The 17211-nt window shown below is 38.8% G+C and overlaps 1 protein-coding gene across 1 annotated transcript in view; it reads left to right on the forward strand.

The window, feature by feature from the left end:
* Positions 1-17211, forward strand: part of NELL1 (NEL-like 1 (chicken)) — a gene marked incomplete at its 3' end in the record, with an annotated part of 81060 nt that overhangs the window by 39377 nt on the left and 24472 nt on the right. Inside the window, exon 5 of the mRNA XM_009084249.1 lies at positions 14951-15047. Coding sequence (XP_009082497.1) covers positions 14951-15047 — 97 coding nt within the window. The remainder of the gene's footprint in view (positions 1-14950; positions 15048-17211) is intronic.

Consider the following 17211-nt stretch of genomic DNA (forward strand, 5'->3'; position numbering starts at 1 on the left):
CTTTTTCAGACATCCCTCTCTAGATCTCTTGCAGCCCTTTTAGATATTGGACGGTGCTATAAGGTCACACCAGAGCCTTCCCTTCTTAGGGCTGAACAATCCCTATTCTCTCAGCCTGTCTTCATGGGAGAGAAGGAAGATACCTTAGAGCCCTGATTGAAAACCTGCTGAATGTTACTGGACTCTTCTCACTGACAGAGAGCCTTTATACTGGGCCTAGACAGTAACCTCTAGCCAGGGATGTGTGTTAGAAAACTGGCAAAAGCAGCTGTGGGTGTACTTACTAACATGCTTTGAATGTTCCAGTAAGGTTCTGAAAGCTTAGAAGAGTGAAAAGACTGCATTAATTATAAATGTTCAACTGCTGAACAAGTAAAACCTCTGCTGAAAGCAACATGGAAATTAAGTATCCTGCTCTTGGTAGGATCCATGCTTTTCCCTGTCTAGGAAAAAAGGGGTTGTCAGGGACTTTCTGATGAGTGTTTAGACTGAGCTAGAGGAACTGTGTGGTCTGTAAATAACCTGTGGTACTAAAGGGTTAATATGTAATCAAATAAATGTTGCCATGCATCTTCCCAGGTTTGGCCTCTGTTCATACCTGCATCGTCAGGAGATTTGCAGCCCCAGGAGTCTGTCACAGTCCTACAAGAGCTGATGTTTGTCTTCTCTGGGAATTAGTTTCAGCTGTAGTCTATAACATTTCCCATGGCACCTGACTGTCTGCTGTGATGCTTGTCCCCTATGAAATAACAGCACAGAAATATGTCACAGTTAATAGTGTTAAGAGAAGAGTGAGGGAATCGTATGATGCCTACAATTTAAGAAGTGGTAGGTACTTTATCAAAATGTATTTATTGACAATTTATTTACAAACTAGAAATTCCAAGTTCTCAGTGTGATGAATCTGGGCATGTGAGCTTGGAAAGTCCTTGTCTTTTTTTTTTTTTTTTTCTTCTCATCAACCATATTGCTATTCAGGCAGTATGCATATTCCTTTGCTTGAACTCTATCTGCAGGTATAGAAGGGGGAAAGGTGCTTTGCTGCAAAAATTCATGTTTTCCAGTGAAAATATGTGCTGGAGTGCCTTTTGCACTGAATACAGCCTGTGGTTTTGATGGATACTCTTAGCTGTTTGATGGAGGGGGTTGGTAAGAGCATAAAAGAATAGATTATAAAACTGGAGCAGGCTAGAAAGTAGTCTCCAACTGAAAAAACATGTTGTCTGCTTCTTTTATGTTAGAACAGCGCATTAGGGAATAAAAAATGCATGAGCAGTGAGAACTTTTTAATTGGAAAAATAAATAAATTAAAGTAACATCATCCAAATATGGGAACCCAAGACCTCTGAGTTCTTATAAATAAGATATTCTGGCTGCCAGCCTAAGGTTTTCGACTGATCTAAACAGAGTTCTGTGACTTTAATTAAAGTGTAATAAATTTAAAGAAGGTTAAGGGATGTATTTAAAAGAGGGATTCACTGCTTTAGTTACTGTAAAACACTTTCTCTTGAGAGAGAAGATGGTGTGGTGGCAGTGTTATGCAGCTAGGTAATTTACTTTCACTATTCCAACATGATTTTGTGACCCAGATTGCTTCTCTGCTCTTTAAGCTGTAGCAGAAGCTGCCAGAGAAATGGTTACTTAGGCAGAGTGCTATAATTGTGCATTGCAGGTGCACCCAACTTCAGATCCGTGGTGTCATGGATTGGAAGTTGATTTTCACCTACCAGTTGTCCCTTTTGTTTGGCAGCAAGGCTGTAAACTTTTTAGCATAAGAGAGATCTCCAGCTGGTATATCATGTCAGCTGCCATCAGGCCTGTATCATTACAGTGATTGCAGTTAACTGCAAGGAACTATTCAGGATACAGCAGCATTATTTTTGTTTGAAAGAAGTTTTTTAATAGCCAGGGTTCTCATTGAATGGCTAATGCATCAGCAGAATGGTAGTATGGGTGTGACCAAAGGCTGAGTGATACGTTTTAACCCAGTTCCTAATTATGATGAAAATTTATCTTAAAAAAAATTAGTTGACCTATTTTGTATACTGCATTGATAAAACTGGTAAAAGCATGAGTATTTATGAAAGTACTGAAAAATTACTGTGGAAAACAAATTATAACAATCCATAACTGTTCCTGCCTGTCTTAGATCCTTTGACTACCCCTGGAAGGCAGCAACCACTTGTACAGGTACCTGGGGTTGTGTGCTTTAGTAGAAAGGCTGAGGAGTTGATGCAGGTCCTGCTTATATCAGAGTAAAAGTCAGTCTAGAGGAATTCAGTAAAGAGTCTTCAACAGGAGTTTGAGGCAGAGTTTGGTAACTGCAAAGCTCTCTGATTTGTCTAGGTCTCTCTGCAAAGGCCTCTTTGCCTTCAAGGGACTTAACAGCTCCTCCCAGTTTTGTGTCATCTGCAAATTTGCTTAACAGTCCCTTCAAGTTCTGCATTCAAGTCATTTCTGAAGATGATAATGCAATGTGCTTTACCATTGGCATCTTGCATTCCTTGTATTTGTATGCTCTGGGTATGTCAGAGAGAGAGGATAGATAATGGTAGAGGAAATGATCTTAAATCAAATGATTTAATAATTTCCCAAAGTGTGTGACTAGGTATATTAGTAAATTCTCAAATATTTTTACATTGGTCCAATATACATGTGGGCTTTTATAATGTTAAAACAATAAACCCTTAAATTGGTGTTATTAGTTACAGGAGCAGTCTCTGAAAATTTAGCATATGTAGTTTGAAATGTATCTGAATATTCTTCTATGACTTTTTTTTTTTTTTCTAGGGGAAATCTCCCGTTACTTGGCTCTATTTTCTTTTTCTTTTTGTTGGAGTGCTGATGGGGGTCATATGGACAGAGAGGTGATCATGGTAATTTGAGAATCAACCAGATAGAGCAAATGTTTGGAGCTTTTTCCTTTCAGATTATAAAAACAATTATCTTGCTCCAGTCAGGCAGATTAACTGAGATCCAAGACATAAATGAACTCTTCCATTTGAAGTGGTTAGCTAAACTCTGGAGTTTAGAGCTATAAGTCACATAGGATAATACTGGAGCTGAATTGAAAAATGATAGTATAATTCTAGCTAAATACTTTTATAAAAACACTGGACCTTTGCCAAAGAGCTGGTGAGAACCCTTCTGAACTATTCAGCAGCTGACTTGAGATCTGAGTCTCCCTATAGCAAATAGTACAGAGTCTTTCCAAATGATCTGAAACCTCCTGAGTGTGGTGGGGCCTGAGAGGGTGACTGAGCAAACAAGACTGAGGCTGTTGAGTCCGTGAAACCAGCCCAGAAGTTTTATGAAGCGCTTTAGTACTTGAGGTGTCTTTCTTTGGCAATTTAGAGCAGCAATAATTCCCAAAAGGTAATTCTTTTTTCAAAAGCCAATCTTGTCGAAATCCTCCAGTTGACTGCAGGGAGGTAGAGGCTGCTTGACTGCATTTATTGCTGCCCAAAATCTGACAGTCCTCATCATGGCATGATTTGGTGACAGAGAAAAACCAACAGCACTATTAACAGCAGTGATGCAGGAGCAGTCATGTTTGTTCCTTAGCTGTGGGGAGCTGGAGGCATGTGGGATGCTCAGAGGTGGAAGGGGTCAAAGCTTGGAAACAGTGTGACTGTTATGGCTCTGGGGTGTCAGGCAGTGACATGAGTCTCTCTGCAGCAGCAGTGTAGTGTCCTCTCTTACGTCACATGTCATGCAGAGCCATTTGGGATATTTGCAGATCCTGTGGGGGAGAGGTCTGGCCAGGCTTCCATGGTGTTTGGATGGTCCTGCAGTGTGTAAGGAGGTCAAGTGGGCTCAGTGCTGAGTCTTTGCTTCGGTGTGTGGGCATGAGCTGCTTTGCAAATGTGCCAGTTGAGGGAGGGCAAAAGCAGCCCAGTCTCACCCTTTAGAAAGTGAGAGGTTCCTGGGAGTTGGAGAAGTACTCCCTTTCTACATAGGTGTTTAGTGAGCTGATTGGTATAGTTTTTTGGTTTTGGTGTTTGTTTTTTCTTTTTATTTTAATGGAAGAAGATATCAGATATTGGCCTCTGCTTCAACTTGAAATATTTTAATGATATGAAGAATCACTGTTGTGATCTGTATTACCAATGTAATGGTGCATTGAAGGAGCAGTAAGGATAAAGATGATAGTTTGATCCTCGGCATAGGAATAAGGTAACATGCAATTTCCAGACCTATAAGTTGGTCTCATATGATACCAGTCATTAATGAAAGAATCAGTGGAAGTTGCATTACTTAATCGAGCTGCAATTTTAGTGGCATTTGCTTCAGCATGTCAGTAGTGAAAGCAAATAACTAGCACTGTGCCAGCTAATGCAACTAGAAGGGCTTGCTCAGCCTGAGCTAGTTTTTTCTGTGTCATGCCAGCTGCTTATCTTAAACTCAGCTGAAAGATGTGCTGTGCAGTCTCCCTGGGGGACAACCTTGGCCCCAGTGAAGTCTGCAGTGAGAACTCTCATTGACTTGGGCAGAACCATGCTCTCACCTCCTGAGCATGTCAGATGTGGTGAGAAATGTGCTGTCCCCACAGAGTGCTTTTCTGCCTGTCTGCCTGGCAGTTTCCATCTAAACTTAATTTCAGAACCAATATAATGGCTTGTTCTATGTTTACTGTATGTTTGATACACCTCCTCAGTCATGGTCAATTAATTATTATGGAGAGAGTGCAGTGTTATCTTTCAAAGCACCAAGACTGAATCAGGCAGGTGAAAAATACCATGGGAAAATGGAGATGTGGGTTATGGGTTGAGCCTGTGGGAAGAACTGAGGAACACTGAATGAATTGGCCAGTGGCTAATGGGGAGGAGTGGCAGCTCTGGGGAGAGCACAGTGCTTAGGAAGCAGCAAAGGCAAAGCCTGTGCTCCTCAGCCTGCAGTTGCCTTCAGTCACAGCAGGAAATTGGCACACCAAAGGCATGAATGTGGCAGTAAAGGCAAAGCCTGTGCTCCTCAGCCTGCAGTTGCCTTCAGTCACAGCAGGAAATTGGCTCTGGAATATGGATGAGGTTATTTTATGATTATGTACAAATCATTTAGTGATGACATGAACCCCTTGATGAGATGATCCTGTGACAAGATACCCTGTAAAGCAATTAACTTCTCAGCAGATGTGTTTTGGAGGGGAGGGGAAGAAGCTGTTTAGTAGAAATGTTGCTAGTGGCTGGCTCAATTTTAAATTTATCTTTTGTAGCAGTGCAGAAAGGAGTTGGAATCAAAAGCCTGATTATTCTCACATTTGCACCTGTCTTACTGCACTAGGTAAAGTGACTTTGGGGTTGAGAGGAGCATGATACAGGAAGGACAAAGGCTGCATATGTTTTGTGTGAAGAAAGGCTGTTCCAAAGCTCTGAGCTCCTCGTGCCTCAGGTGCTGCTGTAACTGCAGGTTGAAGATCCATGTGCTACAGGTCTTGGGCCAGAGATCAGTACATCCATTTATAAGGCAAATAGATGTAATAGAAGCAAAGTTTCAGCACTTCTCACTCAACAAATGCCTTGTGACAAACCTCAACAGCAATCCTAGCTTTTTGGTTTTTTGTTAATGACAAAGGAGAGATGACATAGGCCATGTAACCATGAGTTTATCTTTTTAGTCTGGTAGAATTTTATTTTGGGGTTAATTTGCTACAAGACCTTAAGTACCAGTGTTTCTTTGTGCCATTATTCTGATGCACATTTTTACCCTTTTGCTTTCTGATGTAAGATAGGCTTAATTGTTTACTACTTGTTTCATAGATATTTTAATCTAGTCTTTTTATCTCATATGTATCTTGCTTTAAGGGTTTCTTCTTTCATTCGTGGGAGAGGAGCTTTTCTTTTTATATCTTGAAAGAACCCATTGAATTAATTTCTTCCTCTTATTTCTAGAATCTGCTTTTAATTGCATGCTTTTGGTTTGATGATATTTGGCATCTGGAACGTACTCTGAATATTTGGTTCATCTGAGATGGGCTTTTGGTATGATATTTGGTGTGGTAACAAATGTGTGTGCTGTGCTTTTATCTTTGTTGTTAACAGTTTGCTTTACTCAGTGCTCTGGTTTAGAACCTGATTCAAAGCTTGCTGAGGTTAAAGATTGTCTTTTAGTGACCCTGTGAGTTTTAGTATTGTCCTCATTTATAAGTGTATTTGTCTTCTTAACTGTAGTGGATACTTGTGTGCATCATAAAAAACCCTACTGCTATATGTTTTATGCTCTGATGGTTGGATAGTGATAGTTGCTCACAAGTGGTAAAAAAGATGCCAAAATACCTTTGGAGAGTCAGACACTTATTTGAAAAGTGATATTTGAGTTATGTAGCTCTCAACTTCATATTGAGATGTTTAAAGATAAGTCCCTAAAATCGCATTAATCTGTAGGAATTGTGGGCATTGATTTTTTTTTTTTAAATTAGAAAAGTCTGTGTATGTAGATGACATCTACCTCAGCACTTCAGAGGAAGAATTCTTTTGACCTAGACACCACCTTAAGCCTTGCTGAATATGGTGAAATTTATCACCTTCACCAAAATCAGCGATAAGTACATTGCTCTTGTGCTTCTGCTACCTGTAGATTATGTATGAGTTTTATGGGCAATGCCAGGATTAGGAACCACATGCTATGTAGCTCAGATTTACCAGTTCAAAATGGATTTTTAGGAACACTATTAAAAGACAAAGGCTGCTGTTGTGGTTTAGTGCTGTTAGGCAGCTAAGCACCACACAACTGCTGCCCTCATAGTGGAATGGGGAAGAGAATTGGAAGGATGAAACTGGGGGTGGGGGGAGTGAGTTGAGATGAAGACAGTTGAATAGGTAAAGCAAAGCAAAATAAGAAATTAATTCATATCTCCCATTAGCCAGCAGGTGTTTAGCTGTTTCCTAAAAAAAACCAGGGCCTTGACTTACATAATGGTTACTAGGAAAAACAAAAGCTGTAACTCTAAATGTTCCCATCCCCTTTCTCCTTGGCCCTGATTTGTATTGCTAAGCATGATATGTGGTGTGGGATATTCTGTGGGTCAGTTGGGGTCTGCTGTCCTGGCTGTGTCCCCTCCCAGCTTTTTGTGTACCCCCAGCTCACACTCTGTTGGGCCAGTGTGATGAGCAGACAAGGCCTGGACACTGCAAGCACTGCTCAGCATTAGCTAAAACATGAGTGGTATCCACACTGTTTTGGTCACAAATCCAAAGCACAGCACCAAACCACCTGCTTTGAAGAAAATTAACTCTGTCCTAGCCAAAAGCAGTGCAGTTGCTACAGCTGAAAAAAGGAATAACCATTTGGGTATCAAACTGCCTGTCTTGATGCTGAAGTCCAGTATTTCTGTCAAAAAGTGATGACTAGTGCATGTGCAATAAAGTGCAAAGTGCTCTGGATTCATCACATGTAAGATACAGCTAACCCCATAGTTAGTCATACTTTCTTTTCCCTATAGCTCTTGAGAATCCTAGGCACATGGCCACATTTCTATTTCTGCTTAGAGTTTGACTCAACCTGTTTTCTGGGGTTTTTGCACTTTCAGAAGTGCTGGTTTTGTTATGTTTTGCTAAGATGGGTAAACACTGCAGCCTTGTAAACAGGCTGTTAGCCTAGGGCTTTGACATTCTTAAGACTGTTATTGTCAGGAACCATTTGTATCTGTTTTGTCATTTGCAAAGTAAAGTTTGTGCTATTGACTTTGTTTGTAAAGGTGTTTGAATCTGCCTGAGGATTTGCAGATGAAAGGCACCATACAGGCATAGTACTCCAAGGGAGACTGATTTCTTCCCTTCGTGTGGCCACTGTTGTATCATTTAGTGGGTCCAATCCTCTACTTTGAATCAATAACAGTGGTTGGTTTTAGTTTAGTGCTCAAGAAATACTGCTAAATTTCATCAATAATTTTGTAGGAAAATGAAAAGACTAATGCATTCTATAAAGCAAGTCCCACACAAACAGATCTCTGTGGATTTAGCCTTATTCAATTTAGGAGTGAAGGATAAACCCCTAAACCTGACAGTGAAACATGCTCTTCTAACCATCTTTACTTGCATTTGTTTCTTTTCCTCCTGTTTGTTATAAGGTCTCGACAGTTAATTCAAATTTCTTTTGAATAAAAAAAAAGATTTTTTCAAAAAAATAGTTTTATTCGGATACATTTTCATTTTAAAATTTAGATTTGTAGTTGGAATAATTAAAGTGAAGAGTAGAGTACATTAACTCTATCTCTGTGATTATACAGGAAAATCAATGAAATCGTTTGGGTGACAGAGCTTGAAGAGAACTTAAATGGAGCAAGTACTCTTGAGTCTTTTACCTAACAGGTACTATGACTGGACACCTCCTATATTTTTCTGCCAGGGCTGAACAGTAACTTTTGATTAAATAATTGGCAGTTACTATTGTATGTTCAAAATTTAATAAGAAAAGGCTTCCCTCAAAACCTGAGATTTTAATCTAAATTGCTTTCCTCTGTTAAGTGATTGTGAACTCCCATACTATGACAGAGGAGACAGCACAAAAAAAAAAATCAAAATTTCCCTCGGGAAGTTTATTTTTCTGAAACAAAACACTGGAAACTGGATGAATAATTCAGTTCAAGTTGCTCCAGAACTAAATGCATGCCAAATAATGCATCCTATCTGTAAACACTATCAAGAAAATCCAATCACTTTGGTATTGACGCATTTTCATTGGGAAGCGTATAGAAAATGGGTTGAAAGGGAAATATGTAAAGATATCCTAGGATTGATTTTTAACCTCAGCTCTTAATCCCTTTGGAAGAATAGGCATAAAGGCAAATGCCAATATTGTATCTTGAAGCTGGGGACTGATATAATCAGTTTCTTTATGCAGCTGGGATTCAGCAAACCTGTTGGGCAAGCTTTGTGAAGCTGCTGGTTATTTTTATACAATGGGCTGTGTTAGGAGCCCTCACATTTATTATTTTAGATGGCCTGAGTTTTTGCAAGCTCAGCTGGAGGTGGTAGCAATGGTCAAAGGTGGTCAACACTTCTGCAAATGAGCTTAGGAGAAAGATTGATGCAAAACATGGGGGAACTTCCTTCTCTGCTCTTTCTGTTACAGAAGTGGAGAGTGCTATTTCAAAGACTCTGCCATGAACAGAACTTCTCCATACCCTTCAGTGTATTTAAAGGATCTGAGGATCCAGATGGATGTATACAGGGTAATGAATGGTTGCAAGAGAGCGTCAGTTTTGAGGATCATGCTTTGAATTGCAAAAATCTGTTTTGATGATTCACCCTGATGTCAGTAAGGGCTCCTGTGCAGCTGTTGGAGAGGCCTTCAGAGAGTGATTCATTTACTGTAAGATGAATCACACCCTAGAAGCATTTATGTCTCTTCATGAAATAAGGGAGTCTAGGGGACTAGCTCCACTGTAGGTATAAGGTTTTGAGACATTTAAAATTGGGTGTGATGAATTCAACACCTGTTCTCTCCAGGGAAATTTATAGCTTTGCCATATCAGGAACAAGAAACCCTGTTCGTGGGTTAATAGAGACCAGGGACTGAGAAGGGAAGTTCTTGACATGGCTTAGTCACAAGGATATTTAGACTGCAGCTATTTGTTTCTTAATTGCTTTTCTAATAAAATAAATCTCTCTGTTTCATGCCTAGCCTGCAAATTGGAGAAGGCATGTTCCTATTTTAGTCACCTACTTATGTTTTAGACCTGAAAGAATTTGAGCATTTCATGATTTGGTGTCCTTCTTTGCAGTGACTGTTGAGTTACAGTCTGGTTTATTGTTCAGAATTTTAGGCAGTTGCACCTCCTGATCAATCCATGTTGACTGATGTGTTCTAATGTGAGCAGACATAAAGTTAATTTTCATGTTCTGCTAAATATTTCAGCTATTTCCAAAATGCTTCTGGCATGGCAAATACTGTATGTATGAAGTAGAGCTGCATCTCCACAAAAGTGGAAATACCCCTCAAGTGTTAACTTCTGCTTATAAAAGTTGAGTGTGAGAAATCCTCTTCACTGCAAGAGACAATTCCATGTCACACTTTCTCCAGAGGGAATGTTACCCAGCGTGTGTAGCAGTTAAGCCTGTCATGCCCAGTCTAGTGGCTTAGATCTTGGGCAAAGACTCTGTGTCTTCGTGATCTTAATTGCTCGTTCTGTGTTTCAGTTTGCACACATGAAATGAGGATATTTCCCTATTTTACCATTATGTATTCTATATATACACCATTATAGCATTGTGTATTTACACATTATAAAGGTGATAAAAAGAATTTATATTGAGTATGTGGAAGGGAACTGTCTCCTTGCCTAATAGAGCTCAGTTTCTCTCTATGCAGAGAAAGGTGTATGTGTATTTGCATACAAATATTTTAGCTATGCCTCCTTTCAGGAATCCCCTGATTATTTTATAGATTTTCTATTTTCCGCATATTGCATTCATTATGGCATAGAGGCCTGTTTGGAATGTGTCCTTGAGAAAGGTGTTTCTGAGGATTGCTTAAGAATACTTAATAAATCAAAGTGTGCAGATAGGGCAGAGAAATAGATACAAACCACAAGAACATCACAGGTCTTTGTTGATTAACAGGTGCTTTTCTTACTACGTTTTGCTAAATGGATCAGTGGTTAGTGAATGTATTCTGAGCATGAACAGTTCAAGAAAATAGGATTGGTTCATTGTTGTATTACTCCAGCTTTATGGTTTAGCCTCTTTGAAATATGTTGGCATAAAGTAGGGGCAAATCAGGCTTTTCTTTTGGAAAGTGAATGCAGTAATCATAAATCTGAAAGTGTGAAGTATGTAGAGGAGCCTCCATTAACCTGGAGACCTGGCTCTCCTCCTGTTGGAGGGGCTATTCAGTCTGCAGTAGTTTTAGTGACTGCAATTCCCCCGAGTCCTCTTTCCTGTTCTTGTGAAGTGTATTGCGCATTTCTCTGTGTCGGTATCAAAGCCAAACGTATTGAAAACTGGTCTCCAAGGAGCTCTAGACCAGCACTTCATAAACTGCAAGTGTATAATTTAGCTCTTCATATGCCAAATACAAAGTATTGGTCAAGGGGGTATAAAGCCATAGAAGGTGACACACCTCAGCCCGGAAAGTCAAGCGAGGGAATGAGAGTGATGTGGAAGCTTAATATAGCCATAAAAAAAGGAAATGTTCTTTTGTTTCTGTTCAGCAAAAACCCTGGAAAACTACTTTCTTTCAGAAGAAAACCAATCCAGGAAGGGAAGCAGAGCAAGGCTTTTTTCCCCTCTTCACAAGCAATAGTTATAAGAGCACTTCACCTTTAAGCAGTAACTTTTCTCATTACACTTTGAAATACATTACAGAACGTTGGTGCTTTCTGGGTTTGTCTAAGTGTAAAACCCCCTTGAAAAATCACCTGAATGACCAGTGATATCTGATAGATTTGTAATTGATGTACATGCATGGCTAATCCTAACTTGTGAGTGAAACCCCAATTCCAACTGTTTATTTTATGTGCCATTTTAAGTATTTTATATTGCTAGGGTGTCTTCAGCACCCATGAAGTCTTTCTCCTCCTCAAAACCCTGTTCTAGGAAGTAATCCTAACTTGTGAGTGAAACCCTAATTCCAACTGTTTATTTATGTGCCTTTTTAAGTATTTTATATTGCTAGGATGTCTTCAGCACCCATGAAGTCTCTCTCCTCCTCAAAACCCTGTTCTAGGAATGCTGTGCTGCTTACAGTGTTCTTGTGACTTATCCCATGCACCTGGTGTCCAGGAGATTGGTTCAGTTCCTGGCCCTGCTCCAGCTGCACATCCATCAGCATTGCTGACTATGAGCTGATAATATGTGTCCTCTCAGCTGGTGAAGCCTTGTTTACTGAGATTTGAAGAAGTTTCATCTGTGTAGTTCTAGTTTGATTTTGTTTAGCAGCTTTATCTATGTGTAGCAGCTTCCAGTCTTGCTGAAATGTCATTTCTTTTTCGTGTAAGAAGCAGTATATGGTGAACCATATTCCTTGTGGTTTTTTTTTTTTTGACTGATGTGCTTTTAGATGTTTTCATTTCCCAAAAGCATAGATGGGCTTATAGGAGTAGCAAGACGCTGTATGTACACTTGCTGGGGCTTTTTTTTTTTTTTTGGTCATGTTTAACAGTATAGAGTAATAAATTAAGCTTACATTGTTTGCAAGCCAAATAGTGTCAACCAAAACATCTTTAGACATAGGAAGATAATGAAGGACTGATCTACATCTTATGCCTTCTCTTGAAGCCTAAGTCTGTTACTCTGTGGGCAGATCTAAGCAGAAGAAAACCAGTCTCTTAGACATATGTGGAATAAGACACAAACCAAGCTTTAATTAATCCCTTAATTTAAGGTAAATACCTGGTTCAGAAGTGTAGTTTGAATTAGAGTAGAACAGTAGAGGAATATGGGGAATTCTGAGATTTTTGTGTCTTATGAATGGCATTTTCTTAAGAGACTCTGGGATGAAGATTTGTGTCTTGTGAATGACATTTTCTTAAGAGACTCTGGGATGAAGGTGACTACAGCCCTTTTGACATAGCTTGAAAGACTTAAATCATCAGAAAAGACAAGATAAGCCACTTTAGCTATCACTGATTTGTCTTCCTTACTTGCTATTGTTGAACTGTCACATAATAATGTCAGTTAGGTTTTGATTTTTTTTATATGCAATTGTAGACAGATATTGTAGAGTTCCTTATCAACTTTTAACTAGGCCAGGTGAAGAAAAATCAAAATATTCTTCGCTAAGTAGCATTGTTGAACCTGGTCAGCATTGGGATTTTCTCTCTTAGCAGAAATAGAGCTCTTTATGTATTATTGGCTAGTCTTTTTAGGAGAAATTTTTCAGTGATGATGTTATTAGCCAAAGCCATGAATAAAGATGTCTTATATATATACAAAGATAGATGCCTAATATGACGGTGCAATTCCAAGCACATGCTCTCAAGGACCATGTCAATTCTTTGTTCCTCATTCAGTATTTTGCAGCAGTTTTGCATTTGAGTAGGTCTTCAATTTTGCATGAGGGATGGCAGAAGGGCTCTACTTACACTTTAAAATATTGATAGAGTTGGTGCATGCAAAATTCCTATAATTCTCAAAACACAGTTTAGAAGAATATCTTCTTGTTTTGCTGTTTGAACAGGTAAAACAGCTCAGCATGGTAATTTCATAGATAGTAAGACCTAATTAACTAGTAGAGGGAGAAATTTCCTAGAGCTTTGAATGTATCACGCTCATGAAATATGATGAGTTAGGGCTTATGATAATTATAATAAACTTGAGCAGTAAAATTATGAGTATTAGAAGTCATCTTCTGACTTTTGTAGTCACATTATAAAGCTGTAATTTTCCCGTAACTATTTTATTCTTAGGCTTGAGATTTTCCTTGTTGTTTCTTTTTGAAAAAATAGTAGGTTTGCATTTAGTTTTATAGATTGCTTCAATTGGGTTTTGACAAATGGTTTTTTCCTTTCCTTCCTAAGCAGAAGTGAGTGGAATGTCTGACTCTCTGTATTTTAACATAAGAACTTCAGAGGTCTTCCTAGATGTTTTTTAATACTGGGATGCTCTTCTAGGCCTCTGCAAATATAGGAATTTTCCAGTAATGTGTTATGGTGGGTTTGACTCTGGCTGGATATCAGGTGCCCATCTTGTGTTTTCTTTGGTGCTCATTTTGTGTTTGTTTTAAAGCCATAGCTTTAAAGAAAGAAGAAAAATAATTTCACCCCTCTCATATATACCGGTAATTTCATTTCTTTAAGCTACAGGTCTTGCCACATTCAGAATCATTTCTATTGGCTGTCATGTGGTGTGAATACACAGCAATACATGTGTGAGCTGGATAGCAATGGAAATAGGTTTCATCATCATCTCAGTCCTTATTAAGCATGCTGGTTTTGTTATGAAGCAGTAAATTCATGGCTCCCAGCATTGTGACATGGCAATATGAGAATCCAGAGCCAGGAACTTTGGCCTTTAATTTTTCATACCCTGTTGTGACATGGCAATATGAGAATCCAGGGCCAGCAACTTTGGCCTTTAATTTTTCATACCCTAAAGTGATATTGTTGTTGTAGTGGTCTACGTTCCTGAAAAAGTTATGGAAACTTTACAGCTTTTCTAAAAATAAACAAACAAAACCTCCAAGCCAAACCTTTTTAAAACTCCAAATACTTTGTGAATTTCAACGTTCTGCGGTGCAGCGGTTTTTCATGAATTAATCTTAGAAATTTGGTATGCAGATTACTGCAGTCATGGGCAAGTTTATGCAGTACATAAAGTTTGCTTATGGACCTCATGTTACTTGTTATCATTGTCAGACACCAAGCTTATAGAGAGATCTCATTCTGTACCAGATCTGTGCTCGTGACAGAGCAGCTGGATATGCAGTAGTGGCACCACAACGGAGTACCCAAACTGAGTGAATTCAATAATGAGGGGAGATGTGGATGAAATGACACGTCCATGTGCAATGATGAATAACAGAAATGGAAAGGAAAAAAAGCCATGGGAGTAGAGTGAAATAAAGTTCCTTTGTGAAGTCTGTTCAAAATTGTAACCAGTCTGAAAATCCTAAAGAGTTGTTGGATCTGGTTGGATCTTGTGTGTGATTACACTTTTTCTCCAGAGGAGATTGTTCAGTTCGAAGGACTTTCCTAGGTTAGGATGGTCCTATTTTGTTATTTTCCCTACTGTGGTGGGTTCTGGCATTGTGTTAAGTCTAGAGATGCACAAGGGGAGTTTCGCTTTTACACAATCTTCATATGTTTCTGGTGCTAATATTTTTTCCTGTTGATTTTTTTTTTTGCTTTTAAAATTGTAATATATCTTCGTCATCACTACCAATGATAAATATTGTGTTTAATGAATTTTTGGGGTTCTGCTTTCCATCTTTTACTATTAACTGATTTTGACCAGGAACATTTTAGAGGAAAAAGAGAATTCAGGTAATGGCAATGTATTAATTTCCTCTGCAGGATTTATGAACGAGTCATTGATCCCCCAGAAACGAATTTGACACCTGAAAGCAATTTATGGCTTGGACAGAGAAACAGAAAACATGGTTTCTTTAAGGTAAGCAGATATGAAATGGCACATGAAGAAGGAAAGTAAGAAATAAGATAATTCTGATTAGTTGTCTTATGTTTGTGAAATATGATTTGTATAAGTTTGTGTAGAAACTGTGGACTTGGAATTTGAGGCAGGTCCAACACTTGGAGAAAAGGGTCTCTTCCTGCAAGCTGAAGTATTGTAGTCACTATTTTCTTTCAGCTACTTTTTGTCCCCTGATGTGCCTTTTCTAGTCAAGGCTGAAGTGCTGAACCCAACCAATAGACAAATCCACCAACAAATGAAACCCACCCTCTCCACCTGAAATTTATTTGCTGTGGCTTGTTTACAGAGTAAAAGTTTCTCATATTTATTCCAGTTTTGGCTAACAAGCCGCAGTACAAGTGTTTATCTGTGAAAGAAGTCTATAGTGCAGCAATAGGCCAATCTGCCTATCCTCGATCTGGGCATGGATTTGTTGCCAAGGTGATTTACCACCCACTCCTATTCCTTTTGAAGCTGTCAGTTCTTAAGACAATTTTACAAGTTGCCTCTTTTCTGAGGACCTTTCCTCCAAGTCCCCTGATTTCAGCAAGCCAGGACGATTATTTAATGCTAAGGCAATTTCAGCATAGCAGCTAACAGTTTTAATTGTGAGACAGAGGCAAAAGCTAACTTTTAACTTAAATGATGGTCTGAGAGTTGCTCTGAAGCTAGAGTACATTTCATCCTCCAGCAGCTGAGCTGTCACCGTGAAGTGAAATTGATAGTATTATTTTATTCTACAGCTGTTGGGTTTTTACCTCAGCTGCTTCCCACAATTCCACAGATGGTAAACATATGTTTATAGCTACATAGGAAAAGGGAGAAGTTATATTGGAGTTGCCCATCTTAAATTCTTTTTTTTATGCAGGCAGGCAGAGCCTCAGAACTCTGGGATATTATATGTTTGTAAATTAATATTTCTACGTGTTAACACTTTGGAAACAGCAGGGTAGCTAATGATATGCTAATGAACTGACAGTTTTTATTGATCATAATGAAAGCCGACAAGTGCCTTACTTTGCTTTATGCATGCTTGAATATTTTACTAACTTTCTTCAGGGCAGAAATATAATTGGTTGTGGCTTTTTTTTTTTTTTAATCCTGTTTGAGAGTTTCAGAAGTCTTACTTTTTTTTATGTTACTCATTGCAAAAACTTGGGCTTTTGCCAGTTTGTAAAGAGTACACATCCCTTTCCATATATTTACATGCTCAGCAGGACCTCCCTTTCTTTTTCAGAGCAATTTGTTTCACTGTTTTAGCATATTTAAAAAAAATATCTATTTTCCTTAATGTAAACAGAGAACTGCAGGGAAATAAGAGTGTTAAAAAGGAATTAGCATTTTCCTATGTATGTTGGAGCCATGAAAATGTATGTAAGAAAAAGTACTGGATACTGTTTTATTGGTTTTGATGTGCCAAAAAATTTCTTACTTTAATGGTAGCTAATTAATTGTTGTTTCTCTCCATAAATGAGTAACATTAAAGCACATTTTGGGCATATTCTCATGCCTGTATTAGATTGCAGTATATCAGAGGAAGAGGGAAGGGATATGATATTCTTAAGTTACTGTGTCCAGCTGCTGCAATTTTTTGTATTTCTGCTTTTGTTCCATGTTCTTATTTACAGTGATTATTCCACAAGTAATCCTGCTGTGTTTGCAACTTTACTGGGGAATGAAGTGCTCTGTGGTGTAATGAACAGAATTGAAGTCTTGCCCCTTGCTACTGGTGTCTCTTAGTGGTTGTAACTTAGCTGCTATGACCAAACCCTAGGAGTTCAGAGAAGACAGGATGGTTGTAGCACAGCAGTGGTAGGAGCAAATGTGGAGCAGACTTAAGATAACTTTCTCTGTTTGCTTTGAAGGAAATCTCATGAATTATTTCCTTTGAAAACTACATGCTTGACTCTTCAGCTTTGGTTGTGTGGCCTAAACCCAAGATTTGTTTTAGGGCTGGAGAATACCATTATATTCAGATTAGGAAACCCAAGTAAATGCACCTGGAAGGAGAAAAAGATTGATGCCCCACATCTAGGGAACCCTCTATCTAGAATGGACCTGATTTGCTGTCAGGATCACCATTATCTGTAAAGTTCATTTTATTGCTGAGGTGAACCCTTCTCCCTAAGGGTCCCTCCAAAGA

The sequence above is a fragment of the Acanthisitta chloris genome, unplaced genomic scaffold (assembly GCF_000695815.1).
Source record: "Acanthisitta chloris isolate BGI_N310 unplaced genomic scaffold, ASM69581v1 scaffold2601, whole genome shotgun sequence".
NCBI lineage: Eukaryota > Metazoa > Chordata > Aves > Passeriformes > Acanthisittidae > Acanthisitta > Acanthisitta chloris.